Below are 24,303 nucleotides of genomic sequence, written 5' to 3' on the forward strand. Positions count from 1 at the left end.
GCACATAGTAAGTGCTTAACAAATACTACTATTATTAGCTATGTCAGGGGTTTAGACAAGAGCGGTGTCTGGAGGAGCAAAGGAAGGGAGAGCTCCCAAGGCTACCAGTGAGGAGCCAAAGAGGAAATAATAATTATGGTGCTTGTTAAGTGCTTACTATGTGCCGAACACTGTTCTAAGCACTGGGGCAGATACAAGTAAATTGGGTTGGACACGGTCCCTGTCCCATGTGAAGCTCAGTCTTAATCCCCACTTTGCAGATGAGGTAACTGAGGCCCAGAGAAGTGTAATGACTGGCCCAAGGTCACACAGCAGACAAGTGGTAGAGCCGGGATTATAACTCAGGTCCCCCTGACTCCAAAGCCCGTGCTCTACCCACTAAACAGCGTGAGAAACAGCGTGGCTCAGTGGAAAGAGCCCGGGCTTTGGAGTCGAAGGTCATGGGTTCAAATCCCAGCTCCGCCACTTGTCAGCTGTGTGACTTTGGGCAAGTCACTTCTCTGGGCCTCAGTTACCTCATCTGTAAAATGGGGATTAAGACTGAGCCCCCCATGGGACAACCTGATCACCTTGTAACCTCCCCAGCGCTTAGAACAGTGCTTTGCACATAGTAAGCGCTTAGTAAATGCCATCATTATTATTAAACCCCGCTGCTTCTAAACGATTCCCCAGCCAAGGGAGGAGGAGAGGCTTCTCCAGGATGGCTAGCGGGGAGCCTCCCGCCTCAGCCAACTGTGTGGAGACTTGCTCCTGTCAAGAGCCAGCCATCCCAGAAGCCAGCAGATAGCCTGGGGTTCAGCTGAGGGTGGGGGCCCTTTCATAATAATAATAATGATGACATTTTGTTAAGCGCTTACTATGTGCCAAGCACTGTTCTAAGCGCTGGGGGGCTTAGAAGGTGATCAGGCTGTCCCACGTGGGGCTCACAGTCTTCACCCCCATTTTACAGATGAGGCAACTGAGGCACAGAAAAGTAACTTGCCCAAGGCCACGCAGCTGACAATTGGCAGAGCCGGGATTAGAACCCATGACCTCTGCCTCCCAAGCCCGGGCTCTTTCCACTGAGCCACGCTGCTTCTCTTTCATTCATTCAGCACGGCTCGGTGGAAAGGGCCCGGGCTTTGGAGTCAGAGGTCACGGGTTCGAATCCCGGCTCCATCACAGGTCTGCTGTCTGACCTTGGGCAAGTCATTTAACTTCTCTGAGCCTCAGTTCCCTCATCTGTAAAATGGGGATTAAGACCGTGAGCCCCAAGTGGGACAACTTGATCACATTGTGTGTCCCCCAGCGCTTAGAACAGTGCTCTGCACATAGTAAGCGCTTAACAAATGCCATTATTATTATTATTATTATTATTATTATTATTATTATTCATTCATTCAATCGTATTTATTGAGCGCTTACTGTGTGCAGAGCACTGGACTCTTACTTCCCTCCTGTGGAGGTTGCGGGAATCACAGGCTGCAGCTTGGCTGGCCTCCGCGGGGTGGGGACAATCATAATAATAATAATCGTGGTATTTAATAATAATAATAATAATAATAATGGCATTTATTAAGCGCTTACTATGTGCAAAGCACTGTCCTAAGCGCTGCATTTGTTAAGCGCTTACTATGTGCCAAGTACTGTTCTAAGCACCGGGGTGGATACAAGCTAATCAGGTTGGACACAGTCCCTGTCCCACACAGGGCTCACAGTCTTAACCCCCATTTGACAGATGAGGTAACAGGCCCAGAGAAGTTAATAATAATGATGTTATTTGTTAAGCCTTGTAACTTCCCCAGCGCTTAGAACAGTGCTTTGCACATAGTAAGTGCTTAACAAATACCATCACTATTATTATTATTATTAAGCACTTACTATGTGCAAAGCACTGTTCTAAGCGCTGGGGAGGTTACAAGGTGATCAGGTTGTCCCACGGGGGGCTCACAGTTTTCATCCCCATTTTGCAGATGAGGTAACTGAGGCCCAGAGAAGTGAAGTGACTCGCCCAGAGTCACACAGCTGACAGTTGGCGGAGCTGGGATTTGAACCCATGACCTTGGACTCCAAAGCCCGGGCTCTTTCCACTGAGCCACGCTGCTTCTCAAGTTAAGTGACTTACCCAAAGTCACACAGCAGACAAGTGGTGGAGCCGGGACTAGAATTCAGGTCCTTCTTCCCTGTCCCACACAGGGCTCACAGTCCTAATCCCCATTTGACAGATCATCAATCGTATTTATTGAGCGCTTACTGTGTGCAGAGCACTGTACTAAGCGCTTGGGAAGTACAAGTCGGCAACATATAGAGACAGTCCCTACCCACTCATCATCATCAATCGTATTTATTAAGCGCTTACTGTGTGCAGAGCACTGTACTAAGCGCTTGGGAAGTACAAGTCGGCAACATATAGAGACAGTCCCTACCCAACAGTGGGCTCACAGTCTAAAAGGGGGAGACAGACAAAAAAACCAAACATACTAACAAAATAAAATAAATAGAATAGATATGTACAAGTAAAATAAATAGAGTAATAAATATGTACAAACATATATACATATATACAGGTGCTGTGGGGAAGGGAAGGAGGTAAGATGGGGGGGGATGGAGGGGGGACGAGGGGGAGAGGAAGGAAGGTGAGGTAACAGGTGAGGTAACAGGGCCAGAGAAGTTAAGTGACTTACCCAAAGTCACACAGCAGACAAGTGGCGAAGCCGGGACTAGAATTCAGGTCCTTCTGACTCCAGGCCCGGGCTCTAACCACTGCTTCTCTTGTACAATAATAATAATAATGACGGCATTTGTTAAGCGCTTTCATTCATTGATTCAATCGTATTTATTGAGCGCTTACTGTGTGCAGAGCACTGTACTAAGCCCTCAAAGCACGGTTCTAAGCACTGGGGAGGATACAAGGTGATCACTTCTCTGTGCCTCAGTTCCCTCATCTGTAAAATGGGGATTCAGCCCATGAGCCCCGCCGTGGGACAACCTGATCACCTTGTAACCTCCCCAGTGCTTAGAACGGTGCTTTGCACATAGTAAGCGCTTAATAAATACCATCATTATTATTATTATCATCAGGTTGTCCCACGTGGGGTTCACAGTCTTCATCCCCATTTTACAGATGAGGGAACTGAGGCACAGAGAGGCTAAGTGACTTGCCCAAGGTCACACAGCTGACGATCGGTGGAGAGGCCGGCCTGTGCCCCCACCCCAGGAGCCCCCAAGTCCAGAATGGCCTCCGCGGGCCCTCAACCATTCTGCTCCCACAATCAAGAAGGTGGTGGGCTGACGGAAGAGGGGAGAGGCTACCTCGGCGTGGGACGCGCGGTGAAAGCTTGCTCTTTTACTACAATCGGCGACCTGTGCGGCTCAGCTGTACCAAGTCCAACCCACTTAATACTTGGGGTATTTGTTAAGCGCTATGTTCAGGCACTGTACTAAGCACTGGGCAGAAACAAGGGACTTTGGGCAAATCACTTCACTTCTCTGTGCCTCAGTTCCCTCATCTGTAAAATGGGGATGAAGACTGTGAGCCCCCCGTGGGACAATCTGATCGCCTTGTATCCTCCCCAGCGCTTAGAACGGTGCCTTGCACATAGTAAGCGCTTAATAAATGCCATCAAAAAAAAAAACAAAACAAGCTAATCAGGTTGGACACAGTCCCTGTCCCGCATGGGGCTCCCAGTCTCAATCCCCATTTTACAGATGAGGGAACAGAGGAACAGAGAAGTGAAGTGGCTCGCCCAAGGCCACACGGCAGACAAGTGGCAGAGCTGGAATTAGAACTCAGGACCTTTTGATTCCCAGGACTGTGCTCTATCCATTATGCCATGCTGGTTCTCGGCCCATTTCCAGTATCATCTTCGCCCATTCTCCTTTGTCGCTTCCCACCTCGGCATAGACAAAGGTAGCCCCCCAGGGCTGGAATCAATCAATCAATCAATCAATCGTATTTATTGAGCGCTTACTGTGCGCAGAGCACTGTACTAAGCGCTTGGGAAGTGCAAGTTGGCAACATATAGAGACAGTCCCTACCCAACAGTGGGCTCACAGTCTAGAAGGGGGAGACAGAGAACAAAACCAAACATATTAACAAAATAAAATAAATAGAATAGATATGTACAAGTAAAATAGAGTAATAAATATGTACAAACATATTTACATATATACAGGTGCTGTGGGGAAGGGAAGGCGGTAGCTGGGAAAGCAGGACGGGGGCGAGGGGGTCTCACTCCACCACTAACCCAAACACAAGGCGGGAACTCATCCTAACCAATTTATCGCTCTGGCTCAATAACGTGGAAGGCAAGACAATAATTCAAGGACTCTGGACGTTCCCGGGGAAGTCACAGGCTGGGCAGACCGAGAAACCCCCCAGCAGGGATGACCAGCGCAGAGATCTCCAGCTGCCCCTGAGGGGCATGATCAATCAATCAATCAATCGTATTTATTGAGCACTTAGTGTGTGCAGAGCACTGTACTAAGCGCTTGGGAAGTCCAAGTTGGCAACATATAGAGACAGTCCCTACCCAACAGTGGGCTCACAGACTAGAAGGGGGGAGACAGAGAACAAAACCAAACATATTAACAAAATAAAATAGAATAGATATGTACAAGTAAAATAGAGTAATAAATATGTCCAAACATATATACATATATACAGGTGCTGTGGGGAAGGGAAGGAGGTAAGATGGGGGGGATGGAGAGGGGGATGAGGGGGAGAGGAAGGAGGGGGCTCAGTCTGGGAAGGCCAGATCAGCAAAATAACAAGGCTCAGCGGTTAGAAAGTATCAGTAGAAATCTCGGGTAGAGAAAAACTGCTCACCAGAGAGAGCAGGGGTGCAGGAAATAGGGAGGGTTCCCGTCTCCTCCGACGTACTTTACTCCCATTAAAGATAGTCGAGACGATATAAACTGCTTTATTGTAGATGTGAGCCAGCCCCGAGGACACCCCGAGGACACTGCTGGGTAGGGACTGTCTCTATATGTTCCCAACTTGTACTTCCCAAGCGTTTAATACAGTGCTCTGCACACAGTAAGTGCTCAATACAGATGAAAATGAATGAATGAAGGACAGGATCCCCGGGTTCTTGGTCCCAAAGATACCAGTATTCATTCATTCAATCGCATTTATTGAGCGCTTACTGTGTGCAGAGCATTGTACTAAGTGCTTGGTACAGTCTTCTAGACTGTGTGCCCACTGTTGGGTAGGGACCGTCTCTATATATTGCCAACTTGTACTTCCCAAGCGCTTAGTCCAGGGCTCTGCACACAGTAAGCGCTCAATAAATACGATTGAATGAATGAATGAATGCTTGGGAAGTCCAAGTTGGCAACATATAGAGACGGTCCCTACCCAACAACGGGCTCCCAGTATAGAATGGGACCAGTACAAATGACAGTATAAATGACCAGTACAAATGACTTCTAGACTGTGACCAGTATAAATGACACGATGCGGGGTGAATCGGGCTTAGTCCAGTGCTCTGCACACTGTAAGCGCTCAGTAAATACGATTGAATGAATGAATGAATGCTTGAGAAGTACATGTTGGCAACATATAGAGGCGGTCCCTACCCAACAACGGGCTCCCAGTCTAGAATGTGACCAGTACAAATGACAGTATAAATGACCAGTATAAATGACTTCTAGACTGTGACCAGTATAAATGACACGATGCGGGGTGAAGCGGGGGAGTTCCCGGAATCCCGAAAATGGAGTTTGACCCGAACCACAAAGGAATTCAGAGAACATACTCTCACACAAGAAAAAAGATTTTTCCAGTTCCAGCTGGTTCATCATCCAAGCAACTCCCCATTCCTCACTGAGACCGGTTTCAAAAAGGACATCACCGTCGCCTCACAAGTGGTCCACAGGAGGATGCTACCCAGTTTTTGTTTTTTTTCCTCCCCCAATGGCATTTTGCTAAGCACTTACTATACGCCAGGCACTGTACTAAGCGCTAGGGTAGAGACAAGCTGATCAGGTTGGTCACAGTCCGCGTCCCACACGGGCTCCCAGTCTTAATCCCCATTTTACAGAAGAGGGAACTGAGGCCCAGAGAAGTCAAGTGACTTGCCCAAGGTCACACAGCAGACAAGTGGTCGAGTCAGATTTAGAACCCAAGTCCTCCGATTCCCAGGCTCATGCTCTTTCCACTAGGCCATGCTGCTTCTATGTGCCAGGCAATGTACTAAGCACTGGGGCAAATACAACCGTCGTTGCGTAGGGATTGTCTCCATTTGCCCTGGCGTATAGAGAAGCAGCGTGGCTCAGTGGAAAGAGCACGGGCTTGGGAGTCAGAGGTCACGGGTTCAAATCCCGGCCCCCCCGCTTGTCAGCTGTGTGACTTTGGGCAAGTCACTTCACTTCTCTGGGCCTCAGTTACCTCATCTGTAAAATGGGGATTAAGATTGTGAGCCCCACATGGGATAACCCGATCATCTTGTATCCTCCCTAGTGCTTAGAACAGTGCTTTGCACATAGTAAGCGCTTAACAAATACCAAAATTATTATTATTATTTGTCGCCGAATTGCACTTTCCAAGCGCTTAGTCCAGCGCTCTGCACGCAGGAAGCGCTCAGTAAATACGATCGAGTGAATACAAGCTGATCAGGTTGGACAGAGTCCATGCCCCACGTGGGGCTCACAGTATTATTCCCCATTTTACAGATGAGGTAACTGAGGAACAGAAGAAGTGACTTGCCCGGGGTCACACAGCAGGGAAGAGGAGCTGGTCCTTCTGACTCTAAGGCCTGTGCACTAACCACTAGGACACACTGCTTCTCTTGGGTTAGGCCCCAAGCCCACAAACCTGTCTCCCAGAAGGGACACCCTCCCTCCTCCCCCTCCTCCATCCCCGGAGCATATCCTGGCTATTTCTCCAATGCTCTCAAGCTGGCAACTCTGCAAATTGAGTCTTCAAAACGGTTAAGGAGAATTCACTCCCAAAAACATTTTTTTTCCCCTCAGTCCCGTTTTTTTTTTTTTTCCCCTCCCAGTGAACCCCCTAGCATGGCAGCAAAAGCATCTTTCTCCACCCCCTGCAGAGGCCATTTCCAACCCATTTCCCTAAGCTCCACTTCCAACACCTCCGAAAGGATCTGAAAATGACAGGTCAGGAAACACTCCAGGAGGCAGAGCAACCAACTCCAAACCACTCCCCCCCCTCCACTCTCCCCAGGATCCACAGCCCCCACGGAGGAGCGGAAATGGCAGGCTTTGTTTGGGGTGCACTGTTAACTTTTCCGGCTTAGCTGGAGCCCTTCGGGATCACTGCTGGGAATTTCCCTGGGGGGCAATGGAGGGCTCCCGGAAAAGTTTCTCCGATCTCATCCAGAGCCTGTGTTCAGCCGTATGAGATTCTCCAGCCACCCAACAATGGATGTGCTCATTTGCTCAAAGCTCTGTAAGCACTGCCACTTCCTTTATTTCTCTCTTTCTCCCTCTCCCACCCTCCAGCCAACGGAGCTGCGGATGGATGAGCTGGCTACATTGTCTAGGCCAGCAAGAGCGGACCGCTTGCTTCATTGGTATTGCGGCTCTGTCCTCACTGCTGTGTGCAGCGGGCGGGGGTTTCCAAGTTCGGAGTCATCGGCAAACGCCACTGCCATCACTCTCCTCCCGAGTCGCTAGCCGTAGCGGAGGCCGGCTCCAGAGGCCCCCGCGTCCCAGCTCCTCCTCAGCCCAAGCCCACTCTCCCGTCTTATCTCTGGGTCCGCAGGACAACGAACTGGCTGGGCCGGTGACTCTCGCCCGAAACAACGTGAACTGACTTCTTAGGACGCGTTGGCACGGTGTGGGGAAGTCTGCTCGCCTGCCAAGTTTTGCAGGGCCAAAGGGACGGTAGTTCCCAGCTTGAGGCCCTGAAAACAACAGATTCTCCCGCACTGAGTGTGGCAGAGTGAGGTCCCCCGCATCGAGGGTTAACGCAGAGGCGGGCTCAGCCCTCCATCCCGACCCAGGAAGGCTGGTTTCCGGGGAATGCTGGCCCCAGGGCTCGGACAGAACAGGATGCACAGAGGTGAAACAGAGACCCTCCTGGGCTGGTGGAAGAAAACACGGAGGAGAGCAATCTATAAAAGTAAAATTTAATGTCGGGGTCATCAAAACACCGTAACCTCCGGCTCATTTTGAGCTACTCCAGTTTTATCCCAAACAAGGTCCACGGGAGCGGGGCTGATCTCCCCGTCGGCACGGGCCCCGTGAATCCAAAGACAGATACCAAACTTCCGCCTGGCGCAGAGTCCGGACGACCCCGCCTTACCAGCAGCCGGCTTGAATCCGGGCTTGAATCCGGGCCGGACTGGCTGGGGTGGGCTCGACGCATCGGCCCACCGGGTGTTTGGGAGAAAAGAGAGTTCCCGAGAGGCAAGTCCGTTCCCAGATGTGGCTAGCCAAAGTTCTGGCTCGCCGTCTGGCCAGGTCATCTCCCTGGGCCTTAGAAAGCCAGCTTCTTCATCAGCAGGTAAACCCTCGAGTCCACTTCAAATCCGTGCAGATTGTTGGCATCGCCCTGGAGCCTCATGAGTAGTCCCCCGTACGACACGTAAGCGGAGCTGAAATGAGAGGACCACTTTTCAGATCGGACTTGGGTCTCTGACAACAGCAGCAGCTCGAACTCCACCATTCTCTCCCCCACCCTAAGAGATGGGTCTGAGTGGGGAAACTGGAGCAAAATGGCTCTGCTTTTTGAGAGGGGGCCAAAGAGTGAACAAGGAATTCCTTGCCTCTTAAAAATGCTTTTATTTGCTCCTTGAATCCTGGAGAAAGGGACCTCTGGGTCACCCAGGATGAAATTACTCCACTTGGGCCTCCGACCTGCCCGGAGCTGAGCCCTGGGACCAAACAGTCACCAGAATCAGCATTCCGAGAAGGGGGAATAGTGTGTTTTAGACTGTGAGCCCACTGTTGGGTAGGGACTGTCTCTATATGTTGCCAATTTGTACTTCCCAAGCGCTTAGTACAGTGCTCTGCACATAGTAAGCGCTCAATAAATATGATTGATGATGATGGCAGCGGTTTCCAAGTCTGTTGAGGATTAGCCCAGCAGCCAATGGAAACACAGTACATACTAATAATGATGATGGCATTTGTTAAGCGCTTACTATGTGCAATGCACTGTTCTAAGCGCTGGGGAGGGATACAAGGTGATCAGGTTATCCCACGTGGGGCTCAGTCTTCATCCCCATTTTACAGATGAGGTAACTGAGGCTCAGAGAAGTGAAGTGACTTGCCCAGGGTCACACAGCAGACATGTGGCGGAGCCACGATTAGAACCCATAACCTCTGACTCCCAAGCCCGGGCTCTTTCCACTGAGCCACGCTGTGCTAGACTCCCACTCAACCCAACAGTTGGGGCAGTGTGGGAGAATAAAGGCAGTGGAGTGAGGAAAAGGGAACAAGGTTTGTCTCCATAGAGTGGTCTCCAGCTCCTCCCTTTTGATCTCGCTCTACACCCACCCATATACTCATTCATTCATTCAATCGTATTTATTGAGCGCCTACTGTGTGCAGAGCACTGGACTAAGCGCTTGGGAAGTACAAGTCGGCAACATATAGAGACGGTCCCTACCCAACAGCGGGCTCACATCATCATCATCATCATCATCAATCGTATTTATTGAGCGCTTACTGTGTGCAGAGCACTGTACTAAGTGCTTGGGAAGTACAAATTGGCAACATATAGAGACAGTCCCTACCCAACAGTGGGCTCACAGTCTAAAAGGGGGAGACAGAGAACAAAACCAAACATACTAACAAAATAAAATAAATAGAATAGATATGTACAAGTAAAATAAATAAAGAGTAATAAATATGTACAACCATATATACATATATACAGGTGCTGTGGGGAAGGGAAGGAGGTAAGATGGGGGGGATGGAGAGGGGGACGAGGGGGAGAGGAAGGAAGGGGCTCAGGCGGGGAAGGCCTCCTGGAGGAGGGGGAAGGGGGAGTGTAGAAGGGGGAGACAGACAGCAAAACAAAACATGTAGACAGGTGTCAAAATCATCAGGACAAATATAATTATGTCTATATGCACATCATTAACAAAATAAATAGAATAGTAAATAAGTACAAGTGAAATGAATAGAGTAATGAATCCGTACAAATCTATACAAGTGTTGTGGGGAGGGGAAGGAGGTAGGGCCGGGGGGATGGGGAAGAGGAGAGGAAAAAGGGGGCTCAGCCTGGGAAGGCCTCCTGGAGGAGGTGGGCTCTCAGTAGGGCTTTGAAGGGAGGAAGAGAGCTAGTTTGGTGGATGTGTGGAGGGAGGCCATTCCAGGCCAGAGGAAGGGGAAGGTCAGGAGGCCTTCCCAGACTGAGCCCCCTCCTTCCTCTCCCTCTCTATCCCCCCAACCTTACCCCCTTCCCTTCCCCACAGCACCTGTATATATGTATATATGTTTGTACGTATTTAGTACTCTATTTATTTATTTATTTTACTTGTACACATTTATTCTACTTATTTTATTTCGTTAATATGTTTTTGTTTTGTTCTGTCTCCCTCTTCTAGACTGTGAGTCCACTATTAGGTAGGGACCGTCTCTACATGTTGCCAACTTGTACTTCCCAAGCGCTTAGTACAGTGCTCTGCACACAGTAAGCGCTCAATAAATACGACAATGAATGAATGACGTAGGCCTTCTCTCTCATCCCTTCTCCGCCTTAGGAGACCTCTTCCACTAACTCCTTCTCCTTTCCCTCACTGCCTAGCTAATTTACGGGCTCAGTAACCACAGAATGCACAAGCTTTACCCAAGCCTCTCTATGCCCAGGGAGGTAGTAAGACATGTCACAATGACTCTTTGCCCAAGGCACCTGGCAGGGAATAAACAAAACGGCCCACAACACCGATAGATTGAGGGGAATGGTCTTTGGAGGCTCTAAGAGTTATTCAAGAAGAAAGGACTGCAAGCTCGTTTTTGGCAGGGAACAGATCTGCTGATTCTGTTGCATTCTACTCTCCCAAGCGTTTAGGTCGGTGCTCTACGCACAGTGAGTGCTCCATAAATACAATTGATTGATTGATTGACGCATGCCCTAACGGCCAAACTAGAGATCTGTGGACTGTGGGCTAAACTTGGGGCAGAGCCAGGGAACAAACTTGGGGTAGAGCAAGCACCAGCTGCTCCAGCTCCAGAAACCTGCCTTCTGACCGGGCAGGGCTGCAGGCTCTTGCAAAAAGCACGGCGGAACTTACAGGCGTGTTGCTGCTTCGGTGGAAGTTTCGTCTCCCTCAATCCTGTACACTTTCCCATACATTACGTACTCAAATTGGTCAGCCCTGTGGAAAGCAAAAAGATAAGACATGAGGCCTGAGAGCCCAGCGTGCAGAGCGCTGTCATCGTCCTTTCCAGAGTCTCCAGAAAGCCCAGCGCTGTCGTTTCAAGGAGAAACTGAGGCACGAGGAGAGAGTGACTTTCTCAGGGTCCCCGAGATTCTGCTGGGAGCCGGACTCCTTGGGTTTAGAGAAGCAGCGCGGCTCAGTGGAAAGAGCCCGGGCTTGGAAGTAAGAGGTCATGGGTTCTAATCCCGGCTCCGCCACTTGTCAGCTCTGTGACTTTGGGCGAGTCACTTCACTTCTCTGTGCCTCAGTTACCTCATCTGGAAAATGGGGATTAAGACTGGGAGCCCCACGTGGGACAACTTGATCACCTTGCATCCTCCCCAGTGCTTTGCATATAGTAAGCACTAACAAATGCCATTATTATTATCATTGTTATTGGATTTCCTAGGGTATCCACCTCCTGGAGGGATTCCCACAGCTCAGCAATACCCAATGTTTACCTCAAAATGTTTTGTTGTTTTTTTAAAAAAAAAAATGGCATTTGTTAAGTGCATACTGCATGCCAGGCACTGTACTAAGTCCTGGAGTAGACACAAGCTAATCAGGTTGGACAAAGTCCCTGTCCCGCACAGGGCTCACACTCTTGGGTAGGGACTGTATATGTTGTCAATTTGTACTTCCCAAGCGCTTAGTACAGTGCTCTGCACATAGTGAGCACTCAATAAATACGATTGATGATTTTACAGATGAGGTAACAGAGGCATAGAAAAGTTAAGTGACTTGCCCAAGGCGACACAGCAGACAGGTGGCAGAGTCAGGATTAGAACCCAGGTCCTTCTGACTCCAGGGTCCTTGCTCGATCCACTAAGACACAAATAATAATAATAATAGTACTGTGTTAAGCACTTCCTACATGTTGAGCACTCTACTAAGTGCTGGGGTGAAACAATATAATTAGATCAGACATATAGCCTGTCCCAAATGGGGCTCAGGGTTTAAGGGGAAGGGAGAGGAAGTGTTTAATCCCCACTTTTACCACTTTGTGTCCCACCAAACGTCATCAAATGGGTGTAAATGGAGAAGCTCAAAATGAGCTGGATATTTAGTGAGAGGAGGGGCACAAAACTGCACCAAGAGGGGTGGGAGTCATGTTGGAGTTCTTCCTCCCTCACCTGGATGGTCTGTCATCTGTGGGATTGTACTCGCCATCATCTAGTGTGCCGTCTTCATACAAGGTGCTGGCAATGACCAATCGGAACTTGTCACCTGAAAAGCACCGGAGGTCACGCTGAGTGAGTGACGTGAACCAAACCAAGGGAACTGAGAGGCAGAAGCCCTCCCCTCCCTGGAGGTTCCTGGGCGGGAGTTGCTCCTGTTTCTCTCACTCACCAAGATCCACAGGGTAGATCTGTATATTGACATCCAAGATTAGGTCCATCTTGAAGGACTCACTCTCACAGTGCAGGCGAGACACTAGTAAGAAAGGTAGAAAGGAGGACAGCAGAGGTGAATTCCTGGCATAAGCCACCTGATCTCTAATGCAATGTGAGCTTCACTCTTAATAATAATAATGATGACGATGGCATTTGTTAAGCACTTACTATGCGCAAAGCACTGTTCTAAGCACTGGGGGGGATACAAGGTGATCATGTTGTCCCACGTGGGGCTTACAGTTTTAATCCCCATTTGACAGATGAGGTGACTGAGGCAACTCCTTATCTTCCCTCCCAAATCCTGCCCTCTCCCTGACTTTCCCATCACTGTGGACAGCACTACCATCCTTCCCTTCTCACAAGCCCGCAACCTTGGTGTTATCCTCGACTCTGCTCTCTCGTTCACCCCTCACATCCAATCCGTCACCAAAACCTGCCAGTCTCATGTCCGTAACATCGCCAAGATCCACCCTTTCCTCTCCATCCAAACCGCTACCCTGCTGGTTCAATCTCTCATCCTATACTGAATGGACTACTGCATCAGCCCCCTCTCTGATCTCCCATCCTCCTGTCTCTCCCAACTTCAATCTATACTTCACGCTGCTGTCCGGATCATCTTTGTGCAGAAACTATCTGGGCATGTTACTCCCCTCCTCAAAAATCTCCAGTGGCTACCAATCAACCTATGCATCAGGCAAATACTCCTCACCCTGGGCTTCAAGGCTGTCCATCCCCTCGCCCCCTCCTACCTCACCTCCCTCCTTTCCTTCTCCAGCCCAGCCCGCACCCTCCACTCCTCTCTCATTGTGCCTCATTCTCCCGTCCCGCCATTGACCCCCGGCCCACGTCCTCCCCCGGGCCTGGAATGCCCTCCCTCTGCCCATGCGCCAAGCTAGCTCTCTTCCTCCCTTCAAGGCCCTACTGAGAGCTCACCTCCTCCAGGAGGCCTTCCCACACTCAGCCCCTTCCTTCCTCTCCCCCCCATCCCCCCGCCCTACCTCCTTCCCCTCCCCACAGCACCTGTATATATGTTTGTACAGATTTATTACTCTATTTACCTGTACCTATGTACTATTCCATTTTATTTTGCTACTATGTTTTGTTTTGTTGTCTGTCTCCCCCTTCTAGACTGTGAGCCCGCTGTAGGGTAGGGACCGTCTCTATAAGTTGCCAACTTGTACTTCCCAAGCACTTAGTACAGTGCTCTGCACACAGTAAGCGCTCAATAAGTACGATTGAATGAATGAATGAGGCCCAGAGAAGTGAAGTGACTTGCTCAAAGTCACAGAGCTGACAAGTGGTGGAGCCGGGATTAGAACCCATGACCTCTGGCTCCCAAGCCCGTGCTCTTTCAACTGAGCCACGCTGCTTCTCTTATCTTGGTTCGCCCAAGAGCTTATCTTTTTTGTTTTTTAAAAAAAGGTATTTGTTAAGCACTTATTATGTACCAAGCACTGTTCTAAGTGCTGGAGTAGCTACTAGTTCATCAAGTAGGCCAAAGTTCCTGTCCCACCTGGGGTTCATGGTCTAAGAAGAACAAGTATTTCATCCCATTTCACAGTTGAGAAGAGAAATCAAGTGGCTTGTCCAAGGTCACACGGCAGGCAAGTGGCGGATCCAGGATTAGAACCCAGGTCACGTGGCCTGGTGGAAACAGCCTGGGCCTGGGAGCCAGAAAGACCTGGGTTCTAATTCTGGCTCTACCGCTCGTCTGCTGTGGGACCTTGGGCAATTCACTTCACTTCCCTGTGCCTCAGTTCCCTCATCTGTAAAATGGGGATTAAGACTGTGAGCCCCATGTGGGATGGACTCTGTCATCATCAATCGTATTTATTGAGCGCTTACTGTGTGCAGAGCACTGTACTAAGCGCTTGGGAAGTACAATTTGGCAACATATAGAGACAGTCCCTACCCAATAGTGGGCTCAAATTGACTGCCTTGAATCTTCCCCAACATTCCCCAACAGAAGCAGCTTAGCTCAGTGGAAAGAGCCCGGGCTTTGGAGTCAGAGGTCATGGGTTCGAATCCCGGCTCCGCCACGTCTGCTGTGTGACCTTGGGCAAGTCACTTAACTTCTCTGAGCCTCAGTTCCCTCATCTGGAAAATGGGGATTAAGACTGTGAGCCCCCTGTGGGACAACCTGATCACCTTGTATCCCCCCAGCGCTTAGAACAGTGCTTTGCACCTAGTAAGCGCTTAACAAATGCCATCATTATTATTATTATTATTCAGAACAGTGCCTGACACACAGTAAGCACTTAAATACCCTCCAAAGGTCCTCTGATTTTCGGCTCCTAATCTAGGCCTAAGGATAATTGGGGTATGTGTTGAGCGTTTACAAACTGCTAAGCACTAAATACACGATAATCAGGTCAGAAAGAGCCCCTGTCCCACCTGGAGTTCACAGTCCAAGGGAGAAGGAAAACAGGTATTTAGCCCCCACTACACAGAAGAGGAAACCGTTAAGTGACTTATCCATGGTCACCCAGCAGGCAAGGGGCGGAGCCAGGATTAGAACCCAGGTCCTGACTCCCGGGTCATTCATTCATTCATTCAATCGTATTTATTGAGCGCTTACTGTGTGCAGAGCACTGTACTAAGCACTTGGGAAGTACAAGTTGGCAACATATAGAGATGGTCCCTACCCAACAGCGGGCTCACAGTCTAGAAGATCCACTAGACAGAGGGTCATCATCATCATCATCATCAATAGTATTTATTGAGCGCTTACTGCGTGCAGAGCACTGTACTAAGCGCTTGGGAAGTACAAGTTGGCAACATATAGAGACAGTCCATACCCAACAATGGGCTCACAGTCTAAAAGGGGGAGACAGAGAACAAAACCAAACATACTAACAAAATAAAATAAATAGAATAGATATGTACAAGTAAAATAAATACATAAATAGAGTAACAAATATGTACAAACATATATACATATATACAGGTGCTGTGGGGAAGGGAAGGAGGTAAGATGCAGGGGGATGGAGAGGGGGACGAGGGGGAGAGGAAGGAAGGGGCTCAGTGTGGGAAGGCCTCCTGGAGGAAGTGAGCTCTCAGTAGGGCCTTGAAGGGAGGAAGAGAGCTAGCTTGGCGGATGGGCAGAGGGAGGGCATTCCAGGCCCGGGGGAGGACGTGGGCCGGGGGTCGATGGCGGGACAGGCGAGAACGAGGTACGGGGAGGAGATTAGCGGCAGAGAAGAGGAGGGTGCGGGCTGGGCTGGAGAAGGAGAGAAGGGAGGTGAGGGAGGAGGGGGCGAGGGGATGGACAACCTTGAAGCCCAAGGTGAGGAGTTTCTGCCTGATGCACAGATTGATTGGTAGCCACTGGAGATTTTTGAGGAGGGGAGTAACATGCCCAGAGCGTTTCTGGACAAAGACAATCCGGGCAGCAGCATGAAGTATGGATTGAAGTGGGGAGAGACACGAGGATGGGAGATCAGAGAGAAGGCTGGTGCAGTAGTCCAGACGGGACAGGATGAGAGCTTGAACGAGCAGGGTAGTGGTGTGGATGGAGAGGAAAGGGCGGATCTTGGCAATGTTGCGGAGCTGAGACCGGCAGGTTTTGGTGACGGCTTGGACGTAAGGGGTGAACGAGAGAACGGAGACGAGGATGACACCAAGTTTGCGGGCTTGTGAGACAGGAAGGATGGTAGTGCCGTCAACAGAGATGGGAAAGTCAGGGAGAGGGCAGGGTTTTGGAGGGAAGACAAGGAGTTCAGTCTTGGACATGTTGAGTTTGAGGTGGCGGGCAGACATCCAGATGGAGATGTCCTGAAGGCAAGAGGAGATGCCAGCCTGGAGAGAGGGGGAGAGAGCAGGGGCAGAGATGGAGATCTGGGTGTCATCAGCGTAGAGATGATAGTTGAAGCCAAGGGAGCGAATGAGGTCACCGAGGGAGTGCGTGTAGATCGAGAACAGAAGGGGACCAAGCACTGAACCTTGGGGAACCCCCACAGTAAGGGGATGGGAGGGGGAGGAGGAGCCTGCAAAAGAGACTGAGAATGAACAACTGGAGAGATAAGAGGAGAACCGGGAGAGGACGGAGTCTGTGAAGCCAAGGTTAGATAGCGTGTTGAGAAGGGGGTGGGCCACAGTGTCGAAGGCAGCTGAGAGGTCGAGGAGGATTAGGATAGAGTAGGAGCCGTTGGATTTGGCAAGCAGTAGGTCATCGGTGACCTTTGAGAGGGCAGTTTCCGTGGAATGTAGGGGACGGAAGCCAGACTGGAGGGGGTCGAGGAGAGTGTTGTTGTTGAGGAATTCGAGGTAGCGCGTGTAGACAACTCGTTCAAGGAGTTTGGAAAGGAATGGTAGGAGGGATATGGGGTGATAACTAGATGGTGAGGTGGCGTCAAGAGAGGGGTTTTTTTAGGATAGGAGAGACATGGGCATGTTTGAAGGCAGAGGGGAAGGAACCAGTGGAGAGCGAGCGGTTGAAGATGGAAGTTAAGGAGGGGAGAAGGGATGGAGCAAGAGATTTCACGCGATGAGAGGGAATGGGGTCAGAAGCACAGGTGGCCGGAGTAGCACTTGAGAGGAGGGAGGAGAGCTCCTCTGAGGATACTGCCGGGAAGGATGGGAGAGGAGCAGAGAGTGTTGAGAGCCGGGGGTTTGGAGAAGGGGGGGACGTGACTTTGGGGAGGTCGGACCTGATGGATTTAATTTTGTCAATGAAGTAGGAGGCCAGATCATTGGGGGTGAGGGAAGGCGGAGGGGGAGGAGCCGGGGGCCTGAGAAGGGAGTTGAATGTACAGAAGAGCTGGCGGGGGCAATAGGCATGGGTGTCAATAAGGGAGGAGAAATAGTTTTGTCTGGCAGAGGAGAGGGCTGAGTTAAGGCAGGAAAGGATAAACTTGAAGTGAACGAGGTTGGCATGGCTTGGGAACGAGGGTCGATCCACTAGGCCATACTGCTTCTCTTTTGGCCCCATATGGCTCCTGAAAGGTGTTCCGGATAGGTATGAGGGCGACCTCGGGAAGTTGACGGACACCCCACCCCTGAGACCGTAAACTCGTTAGGGATAAGGCACGTGTTGTATTGTACCATCCCAAGCTCTTAGTCCGGCGCTTAGAACAGTGATTTGCACATAGTAGGCGCTTAACAAATGCCATCATTATTATTATTACAGCGCTCTGCCCATAGCAAGCACTCAATACGGGACAGGACAGTGGTCCACAACTAGCCCAGATCTCTGTTGCCCAAGTCTGCCCAGCTGAGGGCACTTGGGTTATATGCTAGACTTCTCGACTGTGAGCCCACTGTTGGGTAGGGACTGTCTCTATATGTTGCCAACTTGGACTTCCCAAGCGCTTAGTACAGTGCTCTGCACACAGTAAGCGCTCAATAAATACGATTGATTGATTGATGCTAGTTATGGGTCGTGCCAATTCGGGTGCTTCGGACCGCGGTGCCCAAGAAACATGGTGTGTTGGATGCACTGCGGGGGTTCCCCCTCCGACTTTGAGCCCGTTGTGGGCAGGGATTGTCTCTGTTGCTGAACTGTACGTTCCAAGCGCTTCGTACAGTACTCTGCACAGAGTAAGCACTCAATAAGTGCAATTGAATGAATGAATGAGTGAACGAATATATTCAACTGCACTTATTCATTCATTCAACCGCATTTATTGAGCGCTTCCTGTGGGCAGAGCACTGTACTAAGCGCTTGGGAAGTACAAGTTGGCAACATATAGAGATGGTCCCTACCCAATAGATGGCTCACAGTCTAGAATATATGCCCCACGAGAAGCAGCGTGGCTCAGTGGAAAGAGCCCAGGCTTGGGAGTCAGAGGTCATGGGTTCTAATCCCGGCCCCGCCACTTGTCAGCTGTGTGACTTTGGGCAAGTCACTTCACTTCTCTGGGCCTCAGTTACCTCATCTGGAAAATGGGGAGACTGTGAGCCCCACGTGGCTAATCACCTAATAATAATAATTGTTAAGCACTTACTATGTGCAAAGCACTGTTCTAAGCAGTGGGGAGGATACAAGGTGATCAGGTTGTCCCATGTGGGGCTCACAATCTTAATCACCATTTTACAGATAAGGTAACTGAGGCACAGAGAAGTTAAGTGACTTGCCCAATATCACACAGTAGACATGTGGCGGAGTCGGAACTCGAACCCATGACCTCTGACTCCAAAGTCCGGGCTCTTTCACTGAGCCACACTGCTGATCACCTTGTACCACCCCCTCAGCGCTTAGAACAGTGCTTTATACATAGTAAGCGCTGAAACAAATACCGTCATTATTATTAAGTGCCATTGATGATGATGCATCTGCAGAGAAGCAGCGTGGCTCAGTGGAAAGAGCCCGGGCTTTGGAGTCGGAGGTCACGGGTTCAAATCCCGGCTCCGCCAATTGTCAGCTGTGTGACTTTGGGCAAGTCGCTTAACTTCTCCGTGCCTCAGTTACCTCATCTGTAAAATGGGAATTAAGACTGTGAGCCCCCACATGGGACAATCTGATCACCTTGTATCCCCCCCAGTGCTTAGAACAGTGCTTTGCACAGAGTAAGCGCTTAACAAATACCATCATTATTATTATTATTGTGTGAGAAAGAGAAGCTGGGGAGGGTGGAAGCTCCCTAGTACTAGTGGGGGTTGGCGCTGGAGTCTCCTGCTAATAATGATGGTATTTGGGAAGTGCTTACTATGTGCCCGGCACTGTACTAACCGCTGGGGTGGATACAAGCAAATCGGGTTGGACACAGTCCCTGTCCCCTGTGTGGCTCACGGTCTCAATCCCCATTTTACAGATGAGGGAACTGAGGCCCAGAGGAGTAAAGTGAGTAGCCCCGGGTCACACAGTAGACAAGTGGCAGAGCCGGGATTAGAACCCACGACCTTCCAACTCCCAGGCCCGTGCTCTGTCCACTAGGCCACCCTGCTTCGTCTGTTTCTGTCACAGGAAGGCGACGGGGAAGGATGCAAAGTGACGGGAAGAGTCCTTCTAGGGGTGAGAGGAAGAAATTAATCCAACAATGGTATTTATTGAGCGCTTACTAGGTGCAGGGCACTGTAATAGAGAAGCAGCATGGCTCAGTGGAAAGAGAGCGGGCTTGGGAGTCAGAGGTCGTGGGTTCTAATCCCGACTCCGCCACTTATCAGCTGTGTGACTCTGGGCAAGTCACTTAACTTCTCTGTGCCTCAGTTACTTCATCCGGAAAATGGGGGTTAAGACTGTGGGCCCCACGTGGGACAACCTGATTACCTTGTATCTCTCTCAGCGCTTAGAACAGTGCTTGGCACAAAATAAGCGCTTAACAAATACCAAAATTATTATTATTATTACTAGACTCCCCCTTCTAGACTGTGAGCCCGTTGTTGGGTCATAATGATGGTATTTTTTAAGCTCTTACTATGTGCAAAGCCCTGTTCTAAGCGCTGCGGGGGATACAAAATGATCAGGTTGTCCCACATGGGGCTCACCATCTTAATCCTCATTTTACAGATAAGGTAACTACGGCCCAGAGAAGTGAAGTGACTTGCCCAAAGTCACACAGCTGACAATTAGTGGAGTCGAGATTAGAACCCACGACCTCTGACTCCCAAGCCCGGGCTCTTTCCACTGGGCCGTGCTGCTTCTCTAGGGACTGTCTTTCTCTCTCTTGCTGAACTGTCCTTTCCAAGCGCTTAGTACAGTGCTCTGCACACAGTAAGCGTTCAACAGAGAATCAGCGTGGCTCACTGGAAAGAGCCCTGGCATCCCAGCTCTGCTAATTGCCAGCTGTGTGACTTTGGGCAAGTCACTTCACTTCTCTGGGCCTCAGTTCCCTCATCTGTAAAATGGGGACGAAGACTGTGAGCCCCACATGGGACAACCTGATCACCTTGTAACCTCCCCAGCGCTTAGAACAGTGCTTTGCACACAGTAAGAGCTTAATAAATGCCATCATTATTATTACAACCTGATCACCTTGTAACCTCCCCAGCACTTAGAACAGTGCTTTGCACACAGTAAGTGCTTAATAAATGCCATCATTACTATTATTACAACTTGATCACCCTGTAACTTCCCCAGCGCTTAGAACAGTGCTTTGCACACAGTAAGCGCTTAATAAATGCCATTATGATTATTATTATTACAACCTGACCACCTTGTAACCTCCCCAGTGCTTAGAACAGTGCTTTGCACACAGTAAGCGCTTAATAAATGCCATTATGATTATTATTATTACAACCTGATCACCTTGTAACCTCTCCAGCGCTTAGAACAGTGCTTTACACAAAGTGCTTAATAAACGCCATCATCATTATTATTATTATTACAACCTGATCACCTTGTCACCTCCCCAGCGCTTAGAACAGAGCTTTGCACACAGTAAGCGCTTAATAAATGCTACCATTATTATTATAATACATAGGATTGAATGAATGAGTACTAAACGCTTGGCGGAGAAGCAGCGTGGCTCAGTGGAAAGAGCGCGGGCTTTGGAGACAGAGGTCATGGGTTCAAATCCTGACTCCGCCACTTGTCAGCTGGGTGACTTTGGGCAAGTCACTTCACTTCTCTGGGCCTCAGTTACCTCATCTGTAAAACGGGGATGAAGACTGTGAGCCCCCACCGTGGGACAACCTGATTACCTTGTAACCTCCCCAGCGCTTAGAACAGTGCTTTGCACATAGTAAGCGCTTAATAAATGCCATCATTATTATTATTATTATTCTCTAGGCCTCAGTTACCTCATCTGTAAAATGGGGGTGAAGACTGTGAGCCCCCCCGGTGGGACAACCTGATTACCTTGTAACCTCCCCAGCGCTTAGAACAGTGCTTTGCACATAGTAAGCGCTTAATAAATGCCATCATTATTATTATTATTCTCTAGGCCTCAGTTACCTCATCTGTAAAATGGGGATGAAGAATGTGACCCCCCCGTGGGACAACCTGATTACCTTGTAACCTCCCCAGCGCTTAGGACAGTGCTTTGCACATAGTAAGCGCTTAATAAATGCCATCATTATTATTATTATTCTCTAGGCCTCAGTTACCTCATCTGTAAAATGGGGATGAAGAATGTGACCCCCCCGTGGGACAACCTGATTACCTTGTAACCTCCCCGGCGCTTAGAACAGTGCTTTGCACATAGTAAGCGCTTAATAAATGCCATCATTATTATTATTCTCTGGGTCTCAGTTCCCTCAGCTGTAAAATGGGGATGAAGACTGTGAGCCCCCCCCCCCACCGTGGGACAACCTGATCACCTTGTAACCTCCCCAGTGCTTAGAACAGTGCTTTGCACATAGTAAGCGCTTAATAAATGCCATCATTATTATTATTCTCTGGGTCTCAGTTCCCTCATCTGTAAAATGGGGATGAAGACTGTGAGCCCCCCCCCCCCACCGTGGGACAACCTGATTACCTTGTAACCTCCCCAGTGCTTAGAACAGTGCTTTGCACATAGTAAGCGCTTAATAAATGCCATCATTATTATTACTATTCTCTAGGCCTCAGTGACCTCATCTGTAAAATGGGGATGAAGACTGTGAGCCCCCCGTGGGACAACCTGATTACCTTGTAATCTCCCCAGCGCTTAGAACAGTGCTTTGCACATAGTAAGCGCCTAATAAATGCCATCATTATTATTATTATTATTCTCTAGGCCTCAGTGACCTCACCTGCAAAAAGGGGGATGAAGACTGTGAGCCCCCACCGTGGGACAACCTGATCACCTTGTACCCTCCCCAGCGCTTAGAACAGTGCTTTGCACATAGTAAGCGCTTAATAAATGCCATCATTATTATTATTATTATTCTCTAGACCTCAGTTCCCTCAACTGTAAAATGGGGATGAAGACTGTGCGCCCCCCCACCGTGGGACAACCTGATCACCTTGTAACCTCCCCAGCGCTTAGAACAGTGCTTTGCACATAGTAAGCGCTTAATAATGCCATCATCATTATTATTATTATTCTCTAGACCTCAGTTCCCTCAACTGTAAAATGGGGATGAAGACTGTGAGGCCCCCCCCCCACCCCCCGTGGGACCACCTGATTACCTTGTAACCTCCCCGGCGCTTAGAACAGTGCTTTGCACATAGTAAGCGCTTAATAAATGCCATCACCATTATTATTATTATTATTATTCTCTAGGCCTCAGTTCCCTCATCTGTAAAATGGGGATGAAGACGTTAGTACAGTGCTCTGCACATAGTAAGCGCTCAATAAATACGATTGATGATGATGATGATAAATGCCATCATCATATTATTATTCTCTAGGCCTCAGTTACCTCATCTGTAAAATGGGGATGAAGACTGTGAGCCCCCCGTGGGACAACCTGATCACCTTGTAACCTCCCCAGCGCTTAGAACAGTGCTTTGCACAGAGTAAGCGCTTAATAAAGACCATTATTATTATTATTATATCAAGCGCTTAGTGCAGTGCTCTGCACACAGTAAGCGCTCAATAAATACGATTGCATGAACACCAGGTCCTCCCATGGGGAGGGTCAGAGGTCAAAGGTCAAGGGCCTGTCCCCCTTACCCCGGTCGAACTTCTTGCCCTCAGGGTCGATGTCCTTGACGTCGAAGATGTCTTCGAACAGTATCCCGGCCATGGCGACTTCCCAAGCGCTTAGTCCAGTGCTCTGCACACAGTGGGCGCTCAATAAATACGATTAAATGAATGGATGAATGAATGGCGAGAGCTCGAGGCCCGCGCGCGAGGCCCACGAGCGCGGGAGTGCGCAAGGCGCATGCGCAGGGGGCTGGAGTTAGGGCGGGGAGAGGGCTCGGGGAGCACTTCCGCTCCCACCCACCCCCGCGCCGCTCCTCGGGGAAGAGGTACTTCCGCCCCGAGTCGCTTCGGCGCCTGCGCAGATCACCTGCGGGGCGGTGAGGGGGAGGCCGGTGATTGGCTGAGGGCAGGCCGGTGGGCGGGGCCTGGGTGGGGAGGCCACGCCCACTCCGGGGCCGGGCCTCGTCCCCACACGAGGCCCGCCCTCACTGAGGCGTGGTGGTCGGCTGCAGGCCCCCTTTACCTCCACGTTAATAACAACAATAATGTTCATAATAACAATAATATTCATAATAATTATGGTGCTTTTTAATTCATCCAGTCGTGTTTATTGAGCGCTTACAGCGTGCAAAGCACTGTAATAATAATAATAATGATGGCGTTTGTTCATTCATTCATTCATTCAATCGTATTTATTGAGCGCTTACAGCGTGCAAAGCATTGTAATAATAATAATAATGATGAGGGCATTTGTTCATTCATTCAATCTTATTTATTGAGCGCTTACAGCGTGCAAAGCATTGTAATAATAATAATAATGATGAGGGCATTTGTTCATTCATTCATTCATTCATTCAATCGTATTTATTGAGTGCTTACAGCGTGGAAAGCACTGTAATAATAATAATCATGATGGCATTTGTTCATTCATTCATTCAATCGTGTTTATTGCGCGCTTACAGCGTGCAAAGCATTGTAATAATAATGATGATGAGGGCATTTGTTCATTCATTCATTCAATCTTATTTATTGCGCACTTACAGCGTGCAAAGCATTGTAATAATAATAATAATGATGGTGGCATTTGTTCATTCATTCAATCTTATTGAGTGCTTACAGCGTGCAAAGCATTGTAATAATAATAAT

The 24,303-nt window shown here is 49.4% G+C and overlaps 1 protein-coding gene across 1 annotated transcript; it reads right to left on the reverse strand.

The window, feature by feature from the left end:
• Window positions 1–7,201: 7,201 nt before the first annotated feature.
• POLR2H (RNA polymerase II, I and III subunit H) lies at window positions 7,202–23,320 on the reverse strand. The gene is made up of 5 exons (XM_038746788.1): window positions 23,185–23,320; window positions 12,663–12,746; window positions 12,446–12,539; window positions 11,187–11,270; window positions 7,202–8,540 (listed from the first exon to the last, which is right to left on the reverse strand). The coding sequence occupies exons 1-5, from the start codon at window positions 23,255–23,257 to the stop codon at window positions 8,423–8,425; spliced, it is 453 nt and encodes a 150-aa protein (XP_038602716.1). The 5' UTR covers window positions 23,258–23,320; the 3' UTR covers window positions 7,202–8,422.
• Between the last annotated feature and the right edge of the window lie 983 nt (window positions 23,321–24,303).

This window comes from Tachyglossus aculeatus, chromosome 1 (genome assembly GCF_015852505.1).
Source record: "Tachyglossus aculeatus isolate mTacAcu1 chromosome 1, mTacAcu1.pri, whole genome shotgun sequence".
Classification (NCBI taxonomy): Eukaryota; Metazoa; Chordata; class Mammalia; order Monotremata; family Tachyglossidae; genus Tachyglossus; species Tachyglossus aculeatus.